Source organism: Quercus suber, unplaced genomic scaffold (assembly GCF_002906115.3).
Source record: "Quercus suber isolate HL8 unplaced genomic scaffold, Cork oak 2.0 scaffold_116, whole genome shotgun sequence".
Lineage (NCBI taxonomy): Eukaryota > Viridiplantae > Streptophyta > Magnoliopsida > Fagales > Fagaceae > Quercus > Quercus suber.
The window spans coordinates 823,378-844,270 of record NW_027069581.1 but is presented as its reverse complement, the minus strand read 5'-3'; the positions used below and the strand labels follow the sequence as shown (position 1 = coordinate 844,270).

Genomic DNA, 20,893 nt, shown 5'->3' with positions numbered 1-20,893 from the left:
GCAAATAAAAAGTGAGACACCATCACTGATGGACCAACCGTACTACCTACAGAAAAGCTTGAGAATTGCCCAGCGGAGGCAGCCACATCCAACATACGACTTAATGCCTCCATAACAATATCAAATAATAAAGGAGATAAAAGATCCCCTTGCCGAAGCGCCCTAGAACTTCCAAAGAAATCAGTGGGGCTACCATTAATCAGAATGGAAAACTTTACGGTTGAAATGCAATACCTTATCCATTTTCTCCATTTCTCTAAGAAACCACAATGCTGCAGCATATACATTAAAAAATCTCAACTCACATGATCATACGCCTTCTCCACATCCAATTTACACAGCACACCTGGAACTCCTGACTTCAATCTACTATTAATACATTCAGAAGCAATCAAGACGGAATCCAAAATATATCTGCCCTACATAAAAGTATTTTGTGAATCTGAAATAAGCCTCATGCGCCACCCTACGAAGCTGATTAGCCAACACTTTAGAAATAATCTTATAAATCCCATCAACTAAGCTAATAGGCCGAAAATCCTTGACCTCCACGACATCCACTTTCTTGGGAATAAGAGCAAGGAACGAAGCATTAAGACTCTTCTTGAACACACCTGAGTATGGAAATTATGGAATACAGCCATAATTTCTGTTTTCAAAACACCCCAACAAGACTGGAAGAATGCCATGAAAAAGCCATCCGGGCCAGGTGCCTTATCACCATTAAAATCATTGATCACCTCAAACACCTCTTCTTCCTCAAAAGGCCTATCTAGCCAACTTGCATCTTCCAACGAGATACTAGAAAAATCCACATCATCCAAGAAAGGTCTATGAGCCACCTCCTCAAAATAAAGCTGCCTATAAAACTAAGAGATACAATCTGCTATAGCAGCCAGGTTCGAAGACAGTACCCCATCGACCATAAGCCTATCAATAGAATTAACCCTCCTGTGAGAGTTAGCTATACAGTGGAAAAATTTAGTATTCCTGTCTCCTTTCCTAACACAAAGAACTCTAGATTTTTGCTTCCAACAAAGTAACTTTTTCTAACTCATCACAAATTCTTCCCATTTCCACCCTTTCCTCTGCTGATAATCCCTGACTCTCCTCCATATTCTCTAGAACACTAAGGTCCTTCCGACCTTTAAATTAACATCAAGAAACCTTTTCCTTGTAAAATAGTTCACATGTCCATGGACGTAGGTTTTGTAGAAAATATGCTATTGGGTCCCTCAATGTACTACTTATCTCTATCGAATAGACTAAGAAAGGTTACAATGAAACTTGCAGAGAGAGCAGGGTGATGAAGTTAAATTCCATCTTGTGGATTGGAATATTTTATGCATTTCAACAAGTGGAGGCTTGGGGGTTAAGAAAAGTGGGCACCGCCAACTAAGCCCTTTTGGCCAAATGGTCATGGCGCTTTGGAGGGGAAGATGACTTTTTGTGGAGGCAAGTCATTGCCATGTAGTATGGAGAGGAAGATGACTTTTTGCTCCTATTATGAGATATTGAGAGGCCCAGGTGTTGTAAGATTCCCATGGAAGAGTTTTTGACGTTCCAAGAAACCAAGAAGGGTCGCTTTCTTTGTTTGGAAAGTCACTTCGGGTAAGATCTTGACATATGATAATCTCATCAGAACAGGGCTCACACTAGTAAATTGGAGCTGCAAGTGTAGGTCAGTCTATGAACCACTTCTTGTCACATTGTGATATAGGAAACAATAATGGGAACTTATGTTTAATCCGTATCCGAAATCCAGTGGGCCCTACCAATAAGTGTTGGTGATCTATTGTTTGGTTGGAATGGTTTGGCAAAAACAATTCTTTTGTGTGGAATTCAGCCCCTCTATTATTTTTCTTTTTCTATTAATAATAAATTTTATAAGAAATTGCCTCAAAAACGTTATAAGAGACGAGATAGCTTAATGAATTGCTATAAAAAACAGATTGGAGCTGCATCAGTAATATTTGACATATGATAATTTTATCAGGTTAGGGCTTACATTAATAAATTGGAGCTGCATGTGTAGGTGCAGCGATGAGTCTATGAACTACTTATTGTTAGATTGTGATATAGCAAATGGTATGGGAATTTATATTTTCTCCGTTTTTGGAATCCAATGGATCATACCAAGAAGTGTTGGTGATCTTTTATTTGGTTGGAGGAATTAGTTTGGCAAAGACAATTCTTTTGTTTGGAATTCAACCCCTCTATTCTTTTTTTTTCTTTTTTTTATATGTAAGTAATAAATTTTATTGCAAAGAAACAGCCTTGAAAAAGTTACAAAAAACGAGATAGCTTAAAAATTTTCTATAAAAAACAAATTATGCAGAAAAAAGGATTGGATCAGTAAATTGTGTTGGGGTACACTGTCATTGAGACCCATGACTGTCGCACTCAGAGTAATCTAAGAAATGAAAGCTTCAGCCTCACTCCCAATGCTTCCAAATTTTCAAACATGCAGAAGTTTTGCTCCCACCACAAGAGCCATATCAAACACAACAGAGGAGCGTTTCCCAAACCAATTCCACCAACCCACTAGAAGATCTATTACTCTACTTGGCATCACCTAGTTAACTCCAAAGAGACCAAAGACATAGCCCCAAAGTGCATTAGCAAAATCAAAATACAGTAAGACATGGTCCCCTGACTCCCCACTATGCCTACACATACAGCACCAATGCACTAACATGATACCCCTTTTTTCTAAGGTTGTCATTCATCAGAATCTTCCCCAGGCTGCAGTCCACACAAACAAAGCTGCCCTCTTCAGTGCTTTAGCATACCAAATCCCTCTCCAAGGAAAAGAAATCTCCCTTGGACCTCTCAACACCCCACAATAAGACTGAATACCGAACATCCCATTGCCTTCCTTAGCCACTCTATGCTTGTTACAGACTTTATGGAGGGTAAGTAATTATCGCACTTTTGATAATGTGAAAAACTGGGTGGTTCATTCAAAGAATTTTTTCAATAGATCATTGTTTGAGTGGTATCATGCTTTGGTCCCAGTGCAACTCATTCTTTTGTAGATTTCATCGGCTCTCTGTCATTGAGTATGCAATTCACTTCTGTTCTAATTCTTTAGGATATCTAATGATATAGACAGTGTACATGAGGTAAATCCTCATTCTCAATAAAATTCTTTTACGTATAAAAACCTCTATTAAGAATAATATCTCAGTTTCTCAATCTGAATGCACTAGGTTTCATCGTGGTCAATTAGCTATATAAAACTTTAAGAATGGACACCATTCAAACATACTAACCTGTGCTGACATCGGCTGTGCACTCTTCCCAACCACCACTGGTAGATCATACTGCTCAAGATAGCTCCAAATCGTATCCTTTAGAACAGGAGAGACTCGAACAAAAGTAGCTATTGCATTCCGCAAAGCACCCTGTAATGGCATGTGATATTCTGGGTCAAAAACTGTGAATAAAATTTCACTTGCAGCTTCTAACCTCCAACAGAGACAAGAAGCTGCAAATGTTATACCATGAGACTCCACCAAAGCAATATAAACTACAGATGTCAACCTTCAGATACGGAGGCACATTTTCATAACTAAGCAGCTTGAATAGTGGTTCAATATCAGGAAACCAATTCTTCCTTTCAATGGGGTTCCCATTCTCCATAACCTGTATCACATGCCAAGTCAGCATCAAAATGCAGTTATTCCTTTCTATTGGAAGGGAGAATATAAAGGTAATGACTCATTAACCAACAGGCTAACATTTGAGAACCTAACATATTGTAAAACATTTTTAAGAACCTCTTCAGCTTATATTTCAGATTCGTTTACCCATTCCACTGTTTTTCTCAACAACTAAAAAGCCCATACCCAATGTACAATGCTCCTGCTTTTGCAGGGTCTGGGTGCTTTTCTTCAAAAGGGAAAATTACATTTTTTTTTTTTTTTGATAAGTAAGAAGAAAAAATAATTGAAAAAGGAATAACAAGAAAAATACAAAGAGTTCACGGTAGTGCGCAAAGAGTAATAAGAAACAAAAAGACACAAACAGCCACTAAGCTATTCTAATAGATAAAAGAAAATCCATAAGAGTAGAACAATCTGAGAGACCCCAACACCGAGACCAATCAAAGATGGTCCATTGGCATAAATCTAATAACTGAACCACAGATTTCCCATTATCCTCAAAAGAATGCCGATTCCGTTCAATCCAAATAGTTCACATTAAACAGCCTGGAACTAAATTCCAAATATCAAAACTATGCTTCCCAAGCCAATGATACCAACAAAATAATAAGTCTGCAAATGAACTTGGCATGACCCAATCGATCCCAAACAACCGACGCATATGCGTCCAAAAAGAATGAGCTGTCAGACAAAAAAATAACACGTGATCCACAGATTACTCATTACAATAGCACATACAAATAGGTGATCGAGAAAATGGATGCGGTTCAATCATCTGGGGGGGTTTTGCTGATTTGGGATAAACGGGTGGTCGAGAAAATGGATGTGTTGGTTGGTCAGTTTTCGGTTAGTGTTCTTTTTAGGGGTGTTTTGGATGGGTTTGTATGGGTTTGTACTGGCATTTATGGTCCAAACATAGACCTTCATAGGGCTGATTTGTGGGAGGAGTTATCAACAGTGCGGACTCGTTGGAATAACCCCTGGTTTTTATTTGGTGATTTCAACGTTATTAGATATCCTTGTGAGAGGCTTGGCTGTGACTCTTTCAGCCCAGCCATGTTTGCGTCTTTAGATTTCATAGAGAATAATTTCCTAGTGGATTTACCACTAGAGGGGCTTCTTTCACTTGGTTTAGGGATTCCGAACCGAAGTCTATGTCTCGCATTGACAGGACGTTGGTCTCTGCTAATTGGGAGGATCACTTTGGAAATGTGTCCCAGAGGGTGCTTCCTCGTGTTATTTCTAATCATTGTCCAATTTTGGTGGAATCTAGAGTTGTGGGGAGGGGGCGTGATGCTTTTAAGTTTAAGAACATGTGGTTAAAGGTTGACAGTTTTGTTGAGAAGGTTCAACAGTGGTGGACCAGTTATTGCTTTACAGGATCACCTAGCTTTGTTTTGGCTTAGAAATTAAAGGCTCTTAATACCTAAAAAAGTGGAATAAGGAGGTATTTGGTGATTTGGCTTTTAAAAAGAAGAGTTTGCCGTCTGAATTATTGGGTTTGGATGCCAAGGAAGATATTCTAGGCCTTTCGCATGAGGATCAAGCTCGCCATACTCAAGTTAAAGGTGAGATTGAAGTTTTAGCTTCAATGGAAGAGACTTTCTGGAGACAAAAGTCCCGTGCTCTGTATGTGAAGGAAGGAGATAACAATACACGCTTCTTTCATAGATTAGCAAATTCTCATAGAAGAGCTAATCATATTAGAAGTGTTGCGGTGGATAGGGTAGTATATGAGGATGAACGTGTTGTGCGAGCTCAGGTGGTCCAATTTTATCAAGATCTTTATACAGAGACAGACACATGGCGTCCAACTGTGGATGGGTTGGATTTTGCTAGTATTGGGGAGGATGATAGGTTGTTCCTTGAGAGGGAGTTCTCGAAAGAAGAAGTCTCCCAGGTGCTGGTAGAGATGGAGAGGGATAAAGCCCCTAGCCCGAACAAGTTCACCATAGCATTTTTTAGTAAATGTTGGAGGGTGGTGGAGGCTGATGTGATGGCTGTTTTCAAGCATTTTCACAGGTATTTAGTTTTTGAAAGGTCTCTTAATGCTTCTTTCCTCACTCTCATTCCTAAGAAACCTAATGCTGTCAATATTAAGGAGTTTCGGCCTATTAGTTTGGTGGGCAGTGTTTACAAGTTGTTGTCTAATGTGTTGACGAATAGGCTGAGGGTGGTGCTAGACAGTTTTATCTCAGAGACCCAAAATTCCTTTGTTGGTGGAAGACAAATTTTGGACTCAGTGTTAATTGCTAATGAGTGTCTGGACAGTAGATTGAAGTGTCATTCCCCGAGTGTAGTTTGTAAGTTGGATATAGAAAAAGCTTACGATCATGTTAATTAGGATGCCCTGCTTTATTTGTTAAATAGGATGGGCTTTGGGTTGAAGTGGAGGGAGTGGATTAAGGCTTGCATTTCTACTGTTTGTTTCTCAATTCTTGTGAATGGATCTCCGGCAGGCTTTTTTGGAAGCTCTCGTGGGTTGAGACAAGGAGATCCTTTGTCCCCTCTTCTTTTCCTCTTGGTAATGGAAGTTTTATCTCAAATCCTTAAGAAAACTGAGGATAGTGGTCTTGCTTCGTGGCTTTCATGTGGTACCAGTGAACTCTATCGGGGTTTGCATATCACAGCTACTTTTTGCAAACAATACTATTTTGTTCTATGATGCTTCTAGAGATCAGTTGTTGGCTATTAGACTAGCTTTGTCATGCTTCCAAGCATTTACTAGTTTAAAGGTAAATGTGGGGAAGAGTGAGATTGTCCCAATGGGGGAGGTTGGTAATATTGTTGATTTGGCTAGTATTATCAGTTGTAGGGTGGGTAGCCTGCCCATGAAATATTTGGGCATGCCTTTGGGCACCCCGTTCAAGACTGCATCCATTTGGAACCTCATTTTGGAGAAGATGGAGAAGAAACTATCTGGTTGAAAGCATCTATATTTGTCTAAGGGTGGTAGACTTACTCTCTTGAAGAGTACCCTTCTAGTCTTCCCACATACCATCTTTCCTTATTTACCATCCTTGTAGCAGTGACTGACAGATTGGAGCATATTCAAAGGAAATTTTTGTGAGGATCTTCGGAGGAGTATTTTAAACAGTCTTTGGTGGCTTGGGAGAAGGTGTGTTCACCTCTTGAGATGGGTGGTTTGGGGGTTAGGAAGTTAGGTCACTTCAACCAAGCTCTATTAGGGAAATGGTTATGGAGGTTTGGCCAAGAAGGATCTAGTCTTTGGCGGAGGGTTATTGCCACCAAATATGACGAGGGCCAAGGGGGGTGGACTACTAAAGATTGTAGAAGGGCATACGGGTGTGGCCTTTGGCATGGTATTAATACCAGTTGGGAGAGGTTCTCCAAACACTTGGCTTTTGTGGTGGGTGATGGTTCTCACATTCATTTTTGGCATGATAGGTGGGTTGGGGATATCTCTCTTAAAATGCTCTATCCTCAGCTATATGTGTGTTCTAGAGACAAGAAAGCCTGTATGTCTAACTTGTTGGATCATCATGAGGATGGGAGAAGTAGATGTCGGAATGTGAGTTTTTATAGGAATTTTCATGAGAGGGAATTTGAGGCTGCCTTCTCTTTCCTAGAACTCATTCAGGCTCGGATCCCTAGAGGTATTGGGTGTGATAGACCCCATTGCTGCCTTAATGGGAATGGTAAGTTTGATACTCGTTCCTTCTATCATAAGATCAGGGGTACATCTCCTTGTTGCTTCCCATGGAAGGGGATTTGGAAAGTCAAGGTGCCCAAGAGGGTGGCATTCTTCTTGTGGACTGCAGCCCATGGTCGAATTCTTACCTTGAATAATTTGATGCTCTGGGACCTCCCTTTAGTGAATAGGTGCGGTATGTGCTGCTGTTCTGCGGAATCTGTGGACCATCTTCTCATTCACTATCCTATAGCTTATTCTTTATGGGTGCAAATGTTACAAGCTTTTGGGATTCAATGGGTCATGCAAGGTTCTGTGGAGAGTTTGGTGTCTTGCTGGATTAATTGGTTGGGGAAATCTGCTTCGGACATATGGAATATGGTTCCTGGTTGTTTGATGTGGGTTGTTTGGTTGGAAAGAAACCGGCGCTCTTTTAAGGCTCTGGAGAGAACGCTTGTTCAGTTACAAGCACTCTGTCAAAATACTCTTTTTGAATGGGCTAAGTGCTGGGGTTCTTCTACTTTGGAGTTCTTTTCTACCCTTAGAAGTGCCCCTTAAGTTACTTTTCTTTTTCTTTTTTTGTTGCTTTGGTTCGCTGTTTATTGTGTTCACCATCATGAACACCTGTAATGGCTATTTTGCGTTTTTTTAATGATGAATATAAGTCTCACTACTTATCAAAAAAAAAGGTTTGGGGGGATAAGTTTAAAAAGGGTCATAGTTTAGGGAGATAATGTGTAATTTCCCCTCTTAAAAACTAATGATTATAAATATGCATAATGCTCCCAAGAGCTACGTAGCTCAATTGACACCTCTTGGTATTTACAAAGACATCCAGAAGTCAAATCCCCGTACAAATAACTATCAATGTATCAAAAAAATGAAATGGGTTCAAGTTACACCTGGTGTAACTCTTATAGAGTTACACCTTTTTTAAACCATTGATTTTCATTAGATCTAATGGTTAAAAAAACACTAGTGACATGCCATATCTAATTTCATTAAGTCATTAAATTCTCTTCTAAAAATAAACAAAAAGTCAATAAATACTTTCACCCTCCACGGTTTTCTTCTTCTTCTATCCTTCTCTCTTTCTCTCTCATCTACTAGTTACTCCATAAACTCGTCCAATGAACCGAATAAATCAACTAGGGAATTGATACATTGTAATTTTATTGGTATTAATGCAATTTTCCCCCAGCTCAGCATTACATGTATTGAGTTTGCATACAGGGTATCGAAAAGCTACATGAAATCCTTTTAAAAGACTTATTAGAAGTACCACCATCACATGTATTGAGTTCACGTACAGGGCATCTAACACAGAATAGCCACTATACTACAACATCTCTATAGTATCTTAATTTAATTGGAATTTTGGGTGGAGCGTATAACTTCTCTGTTAGGAATATAGAAGAGTCAAAGAAAAAAGCACCAATTCGCATCCAATCTAACATTCCCATCACAAAAAATTAAAATTAATAAATCGGTTGGTTTGCTAATGCAGGGAATGTTGTTTGTTACTTGTATATGTTTACTTCAGGAGAATTGTCAAATAAAAAATTAATTCAATCGTTGTCAATTCCATTGAAATCTATTTACACAGATGCATATAATTCACATCTAACTGAAAAGATGAAAAATGCTAATGCTTTATCCCTTGTTGATTTATTTGGTTCACTGGAGGAGTTTATGGAGGTCTTGGTAGATGAGTCATGAGAGAGAAAGAAAGAGAGATAGAAGAAGAAGAAGAAGAAAACGGTGGGGGTGAGTGTTAATTGACATTTTGTTTATTTTTAGAAGAGAATTTAATGACTTAATGATATCAGATATGGCATGTCACTAGTATTTTTTTAACCATTAGATCTAATGAAAATCAATGGTTTAAAAAATGTATAACTCTATAAGAGTTATACCAGGTGTAACTTGAACCTATCTCCAAAAAAATATACATAATATTAGACAATACATTGCAATTTATAGAGTTATGTAAAATGTCTAAGGAAATCACCAAAATGGAGGCAATCACGCACCTTATGTGGATGGAAAATTATTTTATAAAAACACAAACAAGCAATTAAAAAGCTTCAATGCATCAACACATAACTCTAACAAGAGTCCAAAAATTAAGAAAAAAAAAGTGAATTAGAACAAGTAGTATCTGCAAAAGCAGCAAGAAAAACACGAGAACATGGAATTGAGCCCCCACAACAAGAAGCAGCCTTTAATTCCAAATTTTTGGGGTCAACTATGAATCCTCAACAGATTAGATAGAGTCAGCCACATGTATCTTTTCCTCCATTCTATTTTATCTAAAGTTATATTCTATGTTCTTCCCTTAATCGATAAGTCCATTTTTTTATTACTTCTACTAATGTTATTTTGGGTCTTCCTCCACCTTTTTTAATTCCCTCAATGCGGGTCAACTCACTCCTTACCGATGCATTAATTTCTCTCCTCTAAACATGGCCAAACCATCTCAAGTGGAATTTATCACCAAACCTCCCATGCCAATTCTTATGTAGAGAAAACCAAGTTTAGTCACAAGATGGCTTTACAGAGTTAGATTGCTTGGAAATTTTGGAACGTCTTTTAAAGAAACATCCAAAGAAATGCAAAAAAATCAAAAGGCTGATAAAATCATAATATCGAACAAGTAAGAACCTTTTGAAGAACATTCAGGTATGCAACTAGTGCTTTTGCATCCCCCTCAGGGAACTCTGGTAGCATTGCACCGGCAGTTTGAATGATCTGTTTAAACTTCTCATCATAGATTGATAAGCAATCAAACAAAGTGCTCCACCCAACAGACCGGAATGCCTTCCCCTGAAGTAACTCAAAAACCTTTGAAGCTCCTTCTTGACTACAAGCCTAGAGGTAACATCAGAACGTGAAAATCAAAAAAGATATACCATAATGAGGATGAAAAATTCTCCGATTACAGGATTATGAAGAATAAAGAAATTCATTTCACATACCAAGGTACTCAGCATATTCAAGAAACCCACAAGTGTTTGAAAATTTGTATGATCCTCTCCAGCAAAATTTACAAATGTCCACAGAACATCATTGCCAGACAACAGCTCTGGTTCCTTCTGATAATAATATAATTAACATAAGCATAAGAAGCTATACTACAGAAAAATTCATAGCAAAAAAGTAAATCATTCTTATTTTTAGCAAAGGTAGGCAAAAAACGAAATCACACACTTCATCCCAGTTTGTTGGTCCTTCATAACTCCAAATTTTTAAGGGGACAATACATTTAATGATTTTACTTTCAAATAGAGCTATTTCCCAAATTACCCTTTCTTTTTCATGTCTATGAACTATGGTCGTTTTTGAATTCAAGGGTAAATTAGTAAAGTCCAAAACACTACACACTCTTTCTAGAAAGTGACACAAATTTTGGAATATCCCAAAAAGTTATAGACTAGAACAGAATGACACAGAGGGAGTACATTATTCATCTATGTATTCTGATTAACAAGCAATATCATTTGGTTTGACCTAAATAACGATTTGAAAAAAAAAAAACAGATTTACCTACACAGAAAATTCGATCTAGACAGCCTTTTCAGAATAATATTTGCCTACACACAGAAGATAACTATAAATGTTTAATTTCCAATTAGAACCCTTTTTTTAAATATAGATATAATAAAATTTCAACTTATGGCATCCGCTCCATGATGATTCTCTTATTTGACAATCAGAGACTTTAACAATTGAGCTAACTGGAATCCACAATTTCCAATTAGAACATATCACTTGGGATTTTTGAGATTCATTTCACATTTATATAATTTACATTGGTATATTAAACAAGCAATTATTTTGGAAGATTCAAAGTGATTTAATTTAGTTCAAACTAACCTGATAAATTTGGCTCACAAACTCCAGGAGGGAGACAAATGTTAAAGAGCCAGTTTCAATGGCTTCTTGAGAATTCAAGTTGCCATCATGTGAATAATCATGTGAGCTAGCCATCCGGTAATGACTAAGAACGCTCATGGCTTTCTCTTTTGATTCTTTCACCTGTGAAAAAGTATACAGAACCGTAAGTACAGAAAGAACACATGCTTGAAGCCAGAGAAAGACCAATGATAACTAGGGAATCAAATACATGTTATAAGGAAGAGAGTTAAATATGCACAAAAGTAAGAAAGAGTGATGCAGCAACAAGTTAATTTTGAACCAAGACAACTTAGGTCCCTTGTTTAGGTCTATTTTGTTCAAAAGACTAAATCTTTTTAAACCCCCTTAAGATTATTCTATTCCAAAGGAAACCCAGCTAAAATTATTCAAGTCTATCAGCCACTAAAATAGATAGAGAAAAGTGCCAGAAAGAAATTTGCAAACGATTATCATCTCAATTTCAAAAGGAATTTACCGCAACCCCCACCACTAAAAGAAAAGAAATCCATGACCAAAAGCAACAAAACCTACAAGCTGTCCTGAAAGAATTAGTTATAATGCTTGCCCACCAGTCTCACCAATTCCCCAGAAATGGAAATTAATCTGTTTCCAGTAAAAAAAATTATGCGATTCATACACCTCTTTAAGCTTTTTTCTGCATACATACAAATTCTTATTAAAGAAACAAGTAAACAACAAAAATTAAAAACATTATTCCAAGCTCACAATTCTCTATTTCAAACCAATGTATAAAATAGGTTCTTCATTGTCTAAACACCTGCTGTTCAAACACAACTCAAAACCCTGCTTCATGGAATCTAATAATAATGGCAGGAGCCATCAAAAGATATAAAGCCAATCATGCAATAAAGATCTGGTCATCGTCGTCGTCGTCATCATCCACAAGCTATTCCAATCAGCAATAGTTTGACATACTAAAGTTGCAATCTCTATAGACTCTATTACACTATTCAGATGAACTGACATACATAGAAGGCAAATTAGTCACTGAAATCATCATTTGGTAGAGAAATGACATCTCAACCAATCAATTTTCACTCTATCATAATGCCATATATTTAAGAGAGAAAAGAATACATAAACATATTATATATATATATATATATCAAACTGACCTTGTCTCTGGCAGTTGGCTGAGACAAGAAGCAGGTAATTAGCTTGTGCAGATAACCATTGTACACATATATCATATCCTCGTCATCATTCTGTATAAATTACAAAGCAAACAACACAGCAGACTTAATGACATGCCAATGAGAGACAAATTACAAAGGTACAATCTTAAAATTGATTACTTATTTCAGATCAAGTTAAATCAAAATGTTACAGCAATCTGGACATGAAATAACATAACAATCAATTTTCTAGAAGGGGAAATATACGAGTTATTAATGGGTGCAACATCAGAACAAAGTAAAGACATGAAACCAGATTATTTTTTTGATAGGTAAAAAGATATAAACCTGTTACATTTCATTCTATGCATGCTACAATGATTGTAAACTTTGACCAACTATATAATGGGAACTATGAGATAACATGAAACCAGATCAAACAGTAACCCCCAAAGAAATGCTGCATAAGAACCGGTGCATTAATCGCTCTACCCTAAACATGACCAAACCATCCCAAGTGACTCTTTTCATCAATAGGGGCCACCTGTATCTTTAAGAAAAGTTCATCATTATGAATCTTATCTTTCCATATATTTACACTTATTCATCTTAACATTTTCATTTCAGCTACACTCATTTTATGAATATGTTGCTGCTTAACAGTCCAACATCTAGTACCATAGAGCATAGCTTGTCATCTTTTTCTTTTTTTCTTTTTTGGATTGGTATAGTGCATAACTTGTTTTATAGTAGTCTTATAAAATAAATATCCTATGATCACACAATGCTCCTCATGCATTTCTCCACTTCATACTTACACCTTGTTCTTATCCTATGATTCACATCCTCTTTAGTCTCTCCATTTTTTTTGGGAGTTGCACTTCAAATGTTTAGGATTCAGAGGGTTTTGCCGGGGAATGTGCCAGCTTGAGAAACTAGCTTGGTAAGTTTGGTTCAGATATATGGAAAATGGTGCCAGCTTGTTTGATGTGGCTTGCTTGGAAGGAGAGGAATAATCGTACCTTTGAAGATAGGGAAAGCTCATCAGATCAATTGAAAGCTTTTTTTGCTCGTACTCACATTCATTGGTCCTGGATTTGGGGTTTTACACAATGTATTTCTATTTTAGATTTTCAAGTTTCCCTGAGATTTAACTTTTGAGACTTTTGAAATTCTTTCCCTCTGTGTTCATCATCATGAACATAAGGCTTTTCTTGGTTCTCAATAAATATTCATTACTTATCCAAAAAAAAAGATATTGAAAGCTCTCTCTGTCTCTTTTGTATCTCTTCAATATCAGCCTTACAAGTTACAGCCCCTTCATCTCTGTTTCTTTTTTTACTAAACTTACATTCCATATATCTCTATCTCAGTCCTACTTTTTTTTTTTTTTTGGATAAGTAAATAAAAGTCTATTATGTGTCAAACAAGGGATGCCTAGCAATACACAAGCAGTGTTCTACAGGACATTCTCAAGCTACTTTACAACAATCAGTAAAATCTAAAAAAGAAGAGAGAAAATGGCCTGGAAGAACAGCCATCCATTCAAGCAGGACCCCCTAAAAATAGACTTCAGCTCTGTTGTGCTCCTAAGTCTTCGAAAGCTCTCTTATTACACTCCTTCCAAACTGTCCACATAAGGCATTATGAAACAGCCCACCAAATGCCACCCACCCCCAAGACTCCAACACTTCACGCACCCTCCTTGGCATCACCCACTGCACCCCAAACAAACAGAATACAAAAGACCACAACACCTTAGCAAACTTACAATGAAGCAACAAATGATCCACACACTCCCTATTGTTCTTGCACGTGTAACACCAATCAATCATGATAGCCCTTCGGCAGTGTAAGTGATTCAATGTAAGAATCTTACCCATCACAGAAGTCCAAGTAAAAAAACATACCTAAGTTGGGTCATGAACCTTTAGATTCTAGAGTGTCTCCATAATTTTTTAATTTAATATCCACCTTTAATTTCATCCACTAAAACTAAATCTGCAAAAAGCATAGCCAAGAGACTTCTTCTTAAATCAATTTAGTGCCTTTTTTTAATGAATAATAATATTTATTGTTGAAACCCAGTATACAAGGAATATACTAAGAGAGAAAGATACAATCAAGCCATAGAAGAGCTATTAGTGAAAGTAAAGCAAAGAGGGAGAAGAGAAGGTGGACAACACAGACATCCACTCATACAGAACACGCAAAAACAGTAAAACACTAGCTTCAGCTCCGTAGAAGGCCTCTCTAAACCTTCAAACCATCCACAATAGACGCAAAGTAACTGTACTCCAAAACAGCTCCATTACCCCAATGTCCAATTGATATGATATAGCTTATTCTTCAATTTTTAAAAATGGTATAAATGTTGCATTTTGAAAAAGCATGGTTTAACATGATGCCAAGCATGCACTTAGTGAGCTCATCCATCACCAGTGCCAAGAGATAAGAGCTTGATGTTAATCCTTTTGATGCTCATCAAAGGAAAGTAAAATGTTTTAAGCCTTGAGGAAAAAAACCTTACCTTCTCTCTCCCTCTCCAAAATAACACAAAAACCTCTACAGTGATAAAATACAGCTGGATCTCTTAAATGACCAAAATACCTTAAAAACCTCAAAAATGTCCCTCGAAACCTTCAAAATAATTGAAACATCCTCAGAACCTCAAAAATGACAACCCCCAGGAAACCTTTGAAATGATCAAACTAACCTTGAAACCCCAAAACCACCAAAATACCTTCAAACCACCACCAAGACTTAATAATCCCTAAAACTACCAAAATGATAAATATACCCCCAAACCATTGAAATGACGAAAATACCTCCCAAAACATAGAAAATGATCACAATATGCCTCAAAACTTCAAGAATCAGCCCCAAACTTTTAAAAGTCACACAAAAACAACTTTTTAAGTGCATATTAATGTGTATTGAGTACATGGGCAAGTTGGATCCTACCCAAAATTAATAGATTGGATGGGCAATGGATAATTATTGTTTAGTTGATACTTTTATTAAATTTTTTTGTTTTGTATTTTGCTTTTTGTTGTCACACTCTTATTTTGCTTGTGCTTATAAGTAAAATTTTCAATAATTTATAAGTGTAACTTTTAGCTATTTTATTTTGATTGTTCTTATTTTTTAGGTTGATTTTAGTAGTTCTGTATTAATATTTTATAGTGGTGAGTCAAAGTTGTTATTTTATATTCATATAAAATAATATAGCTATTTTATTTTGATTCTTCTTATTTTTTAGGTTGATTTTAGTAGTTCCGTATTAATATCTTATAGTGGTGAATTAAAGTTGTTATTTAATATTCATATAAAATAATATAGGAAAATTTGTGATTTTTGTATGAGTCAAATGTTAGAAAACGTTTTCTAGAGCATTTTCAGGAACACAATCAAACACCAAAAAAAAGCAGTTTTCCTTGAAAATGTTTTCATTCAGAAAACACAACTAACTCTGAAACATAGAGCCTTAATATTACCAGTACCACACTTAAGAATATGTCAAATTTGTAAAAATTCAGCAAGGAAAAAAGTGATATTACAAATAAACCTGGTAAGCCGCAGTTCGAAGAACTTTTTCCAATAATGACTGGAAGACATTGTTTGAGAAAAGAACTTCCAAGCACGAATGTAGGTAACCTAAATCATTTGATGAAGCATTTGAAACAGACTCCCTCGCAGCAATCACGTCTAAGATTAACATCAAGTGTACAGCCCAAGCAAGCCTTACACCATCAACAAAGCCCTCAACATTTAAATTGTTTCCAACAGTCATCACCTAAACCATGCATGATCATGAGTAATTTCTGAATCATTGCAAAAACATTATAGAGATTGAGTAAAAAACAAACCACCAAGATTTCTCATCTTACAATTTCATGGAATTCATGCCTAAAAGATGCATCACGGGAGAGAACGGATGTTTTATCAGGTGCTGCACTCAGAGCATCTGATACGAAAGCGATGACAAGAGAAAAAAGAAGGCTAAACGTAATCTGCATCAACAACAAATAGTATTATGTGATAAAACAGTAAAAGTATATAACTGCATGAGAACATGTAAATCAAATTACACTCATGAATATATATATTTTTTGATAAGTAAAATAAATTCATGAATAATACATACAATGTGTTTGTGTTGAGGAGTTTTTTTTTTTTTGATTTTGGGGGGTGGGGAATTCTCTCCAGTTTATGGCTAAAACAATTCAAAAAAATCAAAGGCATAAAATCTGCCATGTTGCTAATGAAGATTTTATCCAAGGGAGCACAACAAACACTCTCCAAAGTCTAAACAGCGTTGCCCATTTAGAAATCAAAGACTACTGCCACCAACAAGAAAAACCTCCACCTATAATGGGATCTCTGTACTTTCCTGCTAGATGGCAACAACGAATACGATATTTTCTTTATCAATCTTCCCACAATTCCACTAGCTCAAACTTCTCAAGCCATCCAATTCAGCCCTGACTGGATTCTTATCCATGATTCCATGTGTGTCTTAAGTGTGTCAAACACTCAGTAATTTTCAAACCTAACCCTAAATGTAATAAGCTAAATAATCTTCAGTCCATAAGAATATAAACACATACCTGATGTTTTAAGGTGGTGTTACTCTGACTATGTTCAGCAGCACTATCTTTTAAAGTGGAAAAAATATCTTTTACATCCTTTGGGCCTGCAAACAAGACATGATACAGCACTAGCAATATGAATACTCTTCTAAGAGAAAAGTACAAACAATTGATTGCATCACATTTGGATTACCCTTATTTGGCTTTTACTGGACAAAGAAACAGAATATATTTTAAACAAATTCAACATGGGCTCTAAAATGTAGATGTGTTTAGGAAATAACCTTTTTTTATGATCAGTAAGAACAGAAATTCATTAATGAAAAAAAAAAAAAAAAAAGCAAGAAAAATAATGCAAAATACAAACTTTTTCTAGATATGCCAACGGGGAGTGACACTGAATTGTCATATTTATTTTTTTAAGTTAAGGCATTGCAATGTCAACATATACTAAAGAACCTAGGTTCCAGGACCAAAACACAAGACCTAGCTTGGGATCTATCACTCATGTTCGTACACTTAAAATAGTATAGATTTGGCCTCATTATGCCATATCTCCAGCTTCATGGCCATTGCTTATTCTCATGGGAATGGACTTATATTCTGATGCATATATTCATAAGATATATTCAATCAATCTCTTATCCTTCTGCTAGGCATTGATAGTACAACATAAAAATCGAACAATGCTTGCATGGCTCAGGAACTTTTCCCGATCATTAAGATTCAGCTACTACTAAATCAACTTAACCAAGCTGAACTACTGAGTGCAGGCAAGCTCAAAGAATCAATACTCGCCCCTCAACTCACTGTCAAACCTAGCTAAAATAAGGAAATTCCAACCCAAACATACTATGGTTACAATGAGTCAGAAACTATGGATATATGCACACCCAGTTGCATACTTAATTGAGGTATACCTACAACTCTATTCAACAAGTTAAATCCCATGCAATCAAACAACAGTTAACTTCACAAAAGCCATGCTAGAGGGAGGTATTCTAAGTAACTCTGAATTTGTAGAATTTCAAATACCACAAGATGGAAATCAGAAGATTTCTGTATAAGAACAACTTTTTTTACATTCTAAAGAATTCTAAGATCAAATTCTTCATATTCTATCTTAATGTGACAGATAACCCTCAAGAAGGAGCATGGTTAATATCTTCCAATTATTTTATCTTAGTGTTTTTCTACTGGTAGCCAGCACAAATCATGAGAATATGGAGAGCTAGATTGCCATAATTACATTTCATAGAGGATACATCATGAATGATAAGATGCCAATCGCAAGCTCATGACAAAACTTGTGGGGTAAAACTTCAAGCGGCTAACTTTAAGAATCAAACAAACGAAACGAAGTGCAGTTCAAAGATTTTATTTTTTTTTACTAAAGTACACTTTTGGCCCTTAAAGTTTGGGGTTGTTTTCATTTTAGAGTTTCATGTTTGATTTCATTTTCATATTGACCCTGCCATCCATTTTCATTAGTAATCTAACCATTCAATTCGCTTCGTGTTTAACTATTTCATGAAATACTAGCTTTAAAATGTATGGAATCTAGGAATTTCATTGTTATAGGAAAAAAAAAAAACAAATTATGGATGGTCAAATTACTAACAAAAATGGACAACAAGGGCAGTATGAAAATGGAATCAAACATGGAGGACCAGAATCAAAATTTTGAAACGTAAAGGGCCAAAATCAAAACAACCCACTTTAGGGGCCAAAAGTGTACATTAGTCTTATTTTTTATTTGCTTTCCCCAACACATGGGGTAAAGGGAGTCGCATAAAGTTACAAATACATAACCTCTTTTCTTTTTCTTTTTTCAATATTTTAATAGGTATATAAAATATAAGTTAACCAACTTTGTCTCAAGATGTGCTGTTAGTTGCCATCAGAAACCCATGTTGTGACTGCAACACTTGTGTAGGTCACTTATAATTATAAATGTTCAACTTGCAAGTAATAAAATAGCGTATTCAACTTGAAATTGGTTTGAATCTTACTTGTCCGCACAACCAGAACAGAAAGGACAAGGCAATGGCCAAGTATGAGTCTTTCCCTACAAACCACTGCTTGCCGCTCAACAAGAGCACCTCTAGAATCAAGAACATAGCGCTCACAGTGGGGCCCACCCAAACCTGCTGGTTCTTCCCGATTCAGTTCCTGTAATTAAACAGACAGAAATTATGCTCAAAACATTAACGAAAGTGGCTACACAAAAAGTAGGATCCAACAGAAGTTTTCCTTGGTGAACGTCAATGATATAGTAATCAATGAGTGGATATGCTTAAACTTCCTTAATTAAGAGAGAGTCTAAGCTGGCTTGATTTTTAATATCAGAACCAGAGTATCCAACCAATTCAAACCAAATTCAGATTTAAGATTTTGTTATTGAACCCAATATCTATCTAAGTTGCAGGACAGTCTAATGTATTACAAGGATAATAATGACAAGGCACAATAGAGTGACATGGCACAAGGCCAATCAAGCCTAAGAGTTCATTTCACATGAACCATATGGTTATTGTAGCTAAATCCAAATGTGCCAAGTTTATTATAGCATTGTAGTCAAAGGCAAGCCAGGAGCTCACGTAAAGGCAAGGCAAGGCACCACTAAGGCGCCTTAAAGGCTCTAAGGAGAGGCGCCTTTAGTGAGGCGCTCACCTTCAAAGCCTAGGCAAGCAATGCGACCACCTTAATCCATGAAAAAAGGCGCTAAGGCAAGAGCCTCAAGGTTTTTTTTAATAGAAGTTTTTTGTGAAACCTATTATTAGATTATTGATATAAAAAGGCATGTTATAAAACCTACAATTAGTTAAATTAATTTATAGAAATTTGCTGTAAAACTTATTGTTCTATAGAAGCTTGTTGTAAAACCTATTTGTTAGAATAACTAATAGAGCCTAAACCATGTTAATCCTATTTTGAAATAATTTGATAGACCTAATTTATTCATGCAACACATTGAAAAAAACCTAATTATAATATTTTGATACACTAGGTACATATGATTTAAGTTCTATATGTATAATAAATATATTAAGAATTTGGCACCTCGCTTTACTCAGGCTAGTGCCTTTTTGTCGCCTTACGCCTCAGGCAATACAAGGCCTTGGCACCTTTGGGTCGCCTTTCGCTTTTTACAACCTTGATTGTAGTATTTGAAAATTGAAAGGAAACATGGTTAATGACACGTGCACATGTTACATTTCAGAAGAATCGAAATCTTATGTCCAACTTTCCCTCTACTGCTCTATGTTCCACCAATAAATACTTGCCACAGGTTTCCTTAATTAAATCCTCCCATTGTACCTTTTCTTAATTTAATTACCCAAAATAAATTAAGAAACCAAACACACCATCACCATCAACCTTGGCCGGCGCCGGCCATTGCCAAAACCCAACAAATCCAGAACCACCATCCATTATTGGTTTCTTTTACCTTCTACGAGATGGTTAATAATTCATTAGTTGGGTTTAAATAGATGGACACACATTCAAGCAAGTTTGTTCAAGTTTGCTTGAGGAAACCCATTTACTCGGTTCAAGACCAATTTGCTTGAGGAGGTCAGTTCTTTGAACATAACTTTCGCAAGTGGCTGTTAAGCCATTTAAATGACTAAAATTACTCCAATAAAGGGGGATTATAATTAATAAAAAACAGAATTCATAATATCATTTGCAAACAACATCTGTGTGATGGTGGTTCCAAATTTGTTGAGTTTTTTTTGGTGGAGTGATGGTGGTTGGTGGGATTGAGAGGGGCGGTGGGATTTTCTTGGATGTCCGAAGGTGGTGTAGATCTGGCAACGTTGGTTGCCATGACCAATGATGTCAAGTGCGACGGTGGTTGCCTTGGCCAGTGACGTCAAGGGTAGAGGTGGCCGGCGCTGACCAAGGTTGGTGGTGGCGGTGGTG

The 20,893-nt window shown here is 36.5% G+C and overlaps 1 protein-coding gene across 3 annotated transcripts in view; it reads right to left on the bottom strand.

The window, feature by feature from the left end:
* Positions 1-20,893, bottom strand: part of LOC112008930 (nuclear pore complex protein NUP205) — a 41,981-nt gene that overhangs the window by 18,615 nt on the left and 2,473 nt on the right. For 2 of the 3 annotated variants that reach the window (XM_065775641.1, XM_024041298.2), the window contains exons 6-15: positions 18,979-19,138; positions 16,985-17,070; positions 16,265-16,387; positions 15,943-16,170; positions 12,375-12,464; positions 11,197-11,358; positions 10,299-10,415; positions 9,985-10,191; positions 3,547-3,648; positions 3,276-3,407 (exon numbers count right to left, since the gene is read on the bottom strand). In XM_065775641.1, the coding sequence (XP_065631713.1) occupies positions 3,276-3,407; positions 3,547-3,648; positions 9,985-10,191; positions 10,299-10,415; positions 11,197-11,358; positions 12,375-12,464; positions 15,943-16,170; positions 16,265-16,387; positions 16,985-17,070; positions 18,979-19,138 (1,407 nt within the window). The remainder of the gene's footprint in view (positions 1-3,275; positions 3,408-3,546; positions 3,649-9,984; positions 10,192-10,298; positions 10,416-11,196; positions 11,359-12,374; positions 12,465-15,942; positions 16,171-16,264; positions 16,388-16,984; positions 17,071-18,978; positions 19,139-20,893) is intronic. The other variant, XM_024041299.2, reaches the window with a different exon arrangement.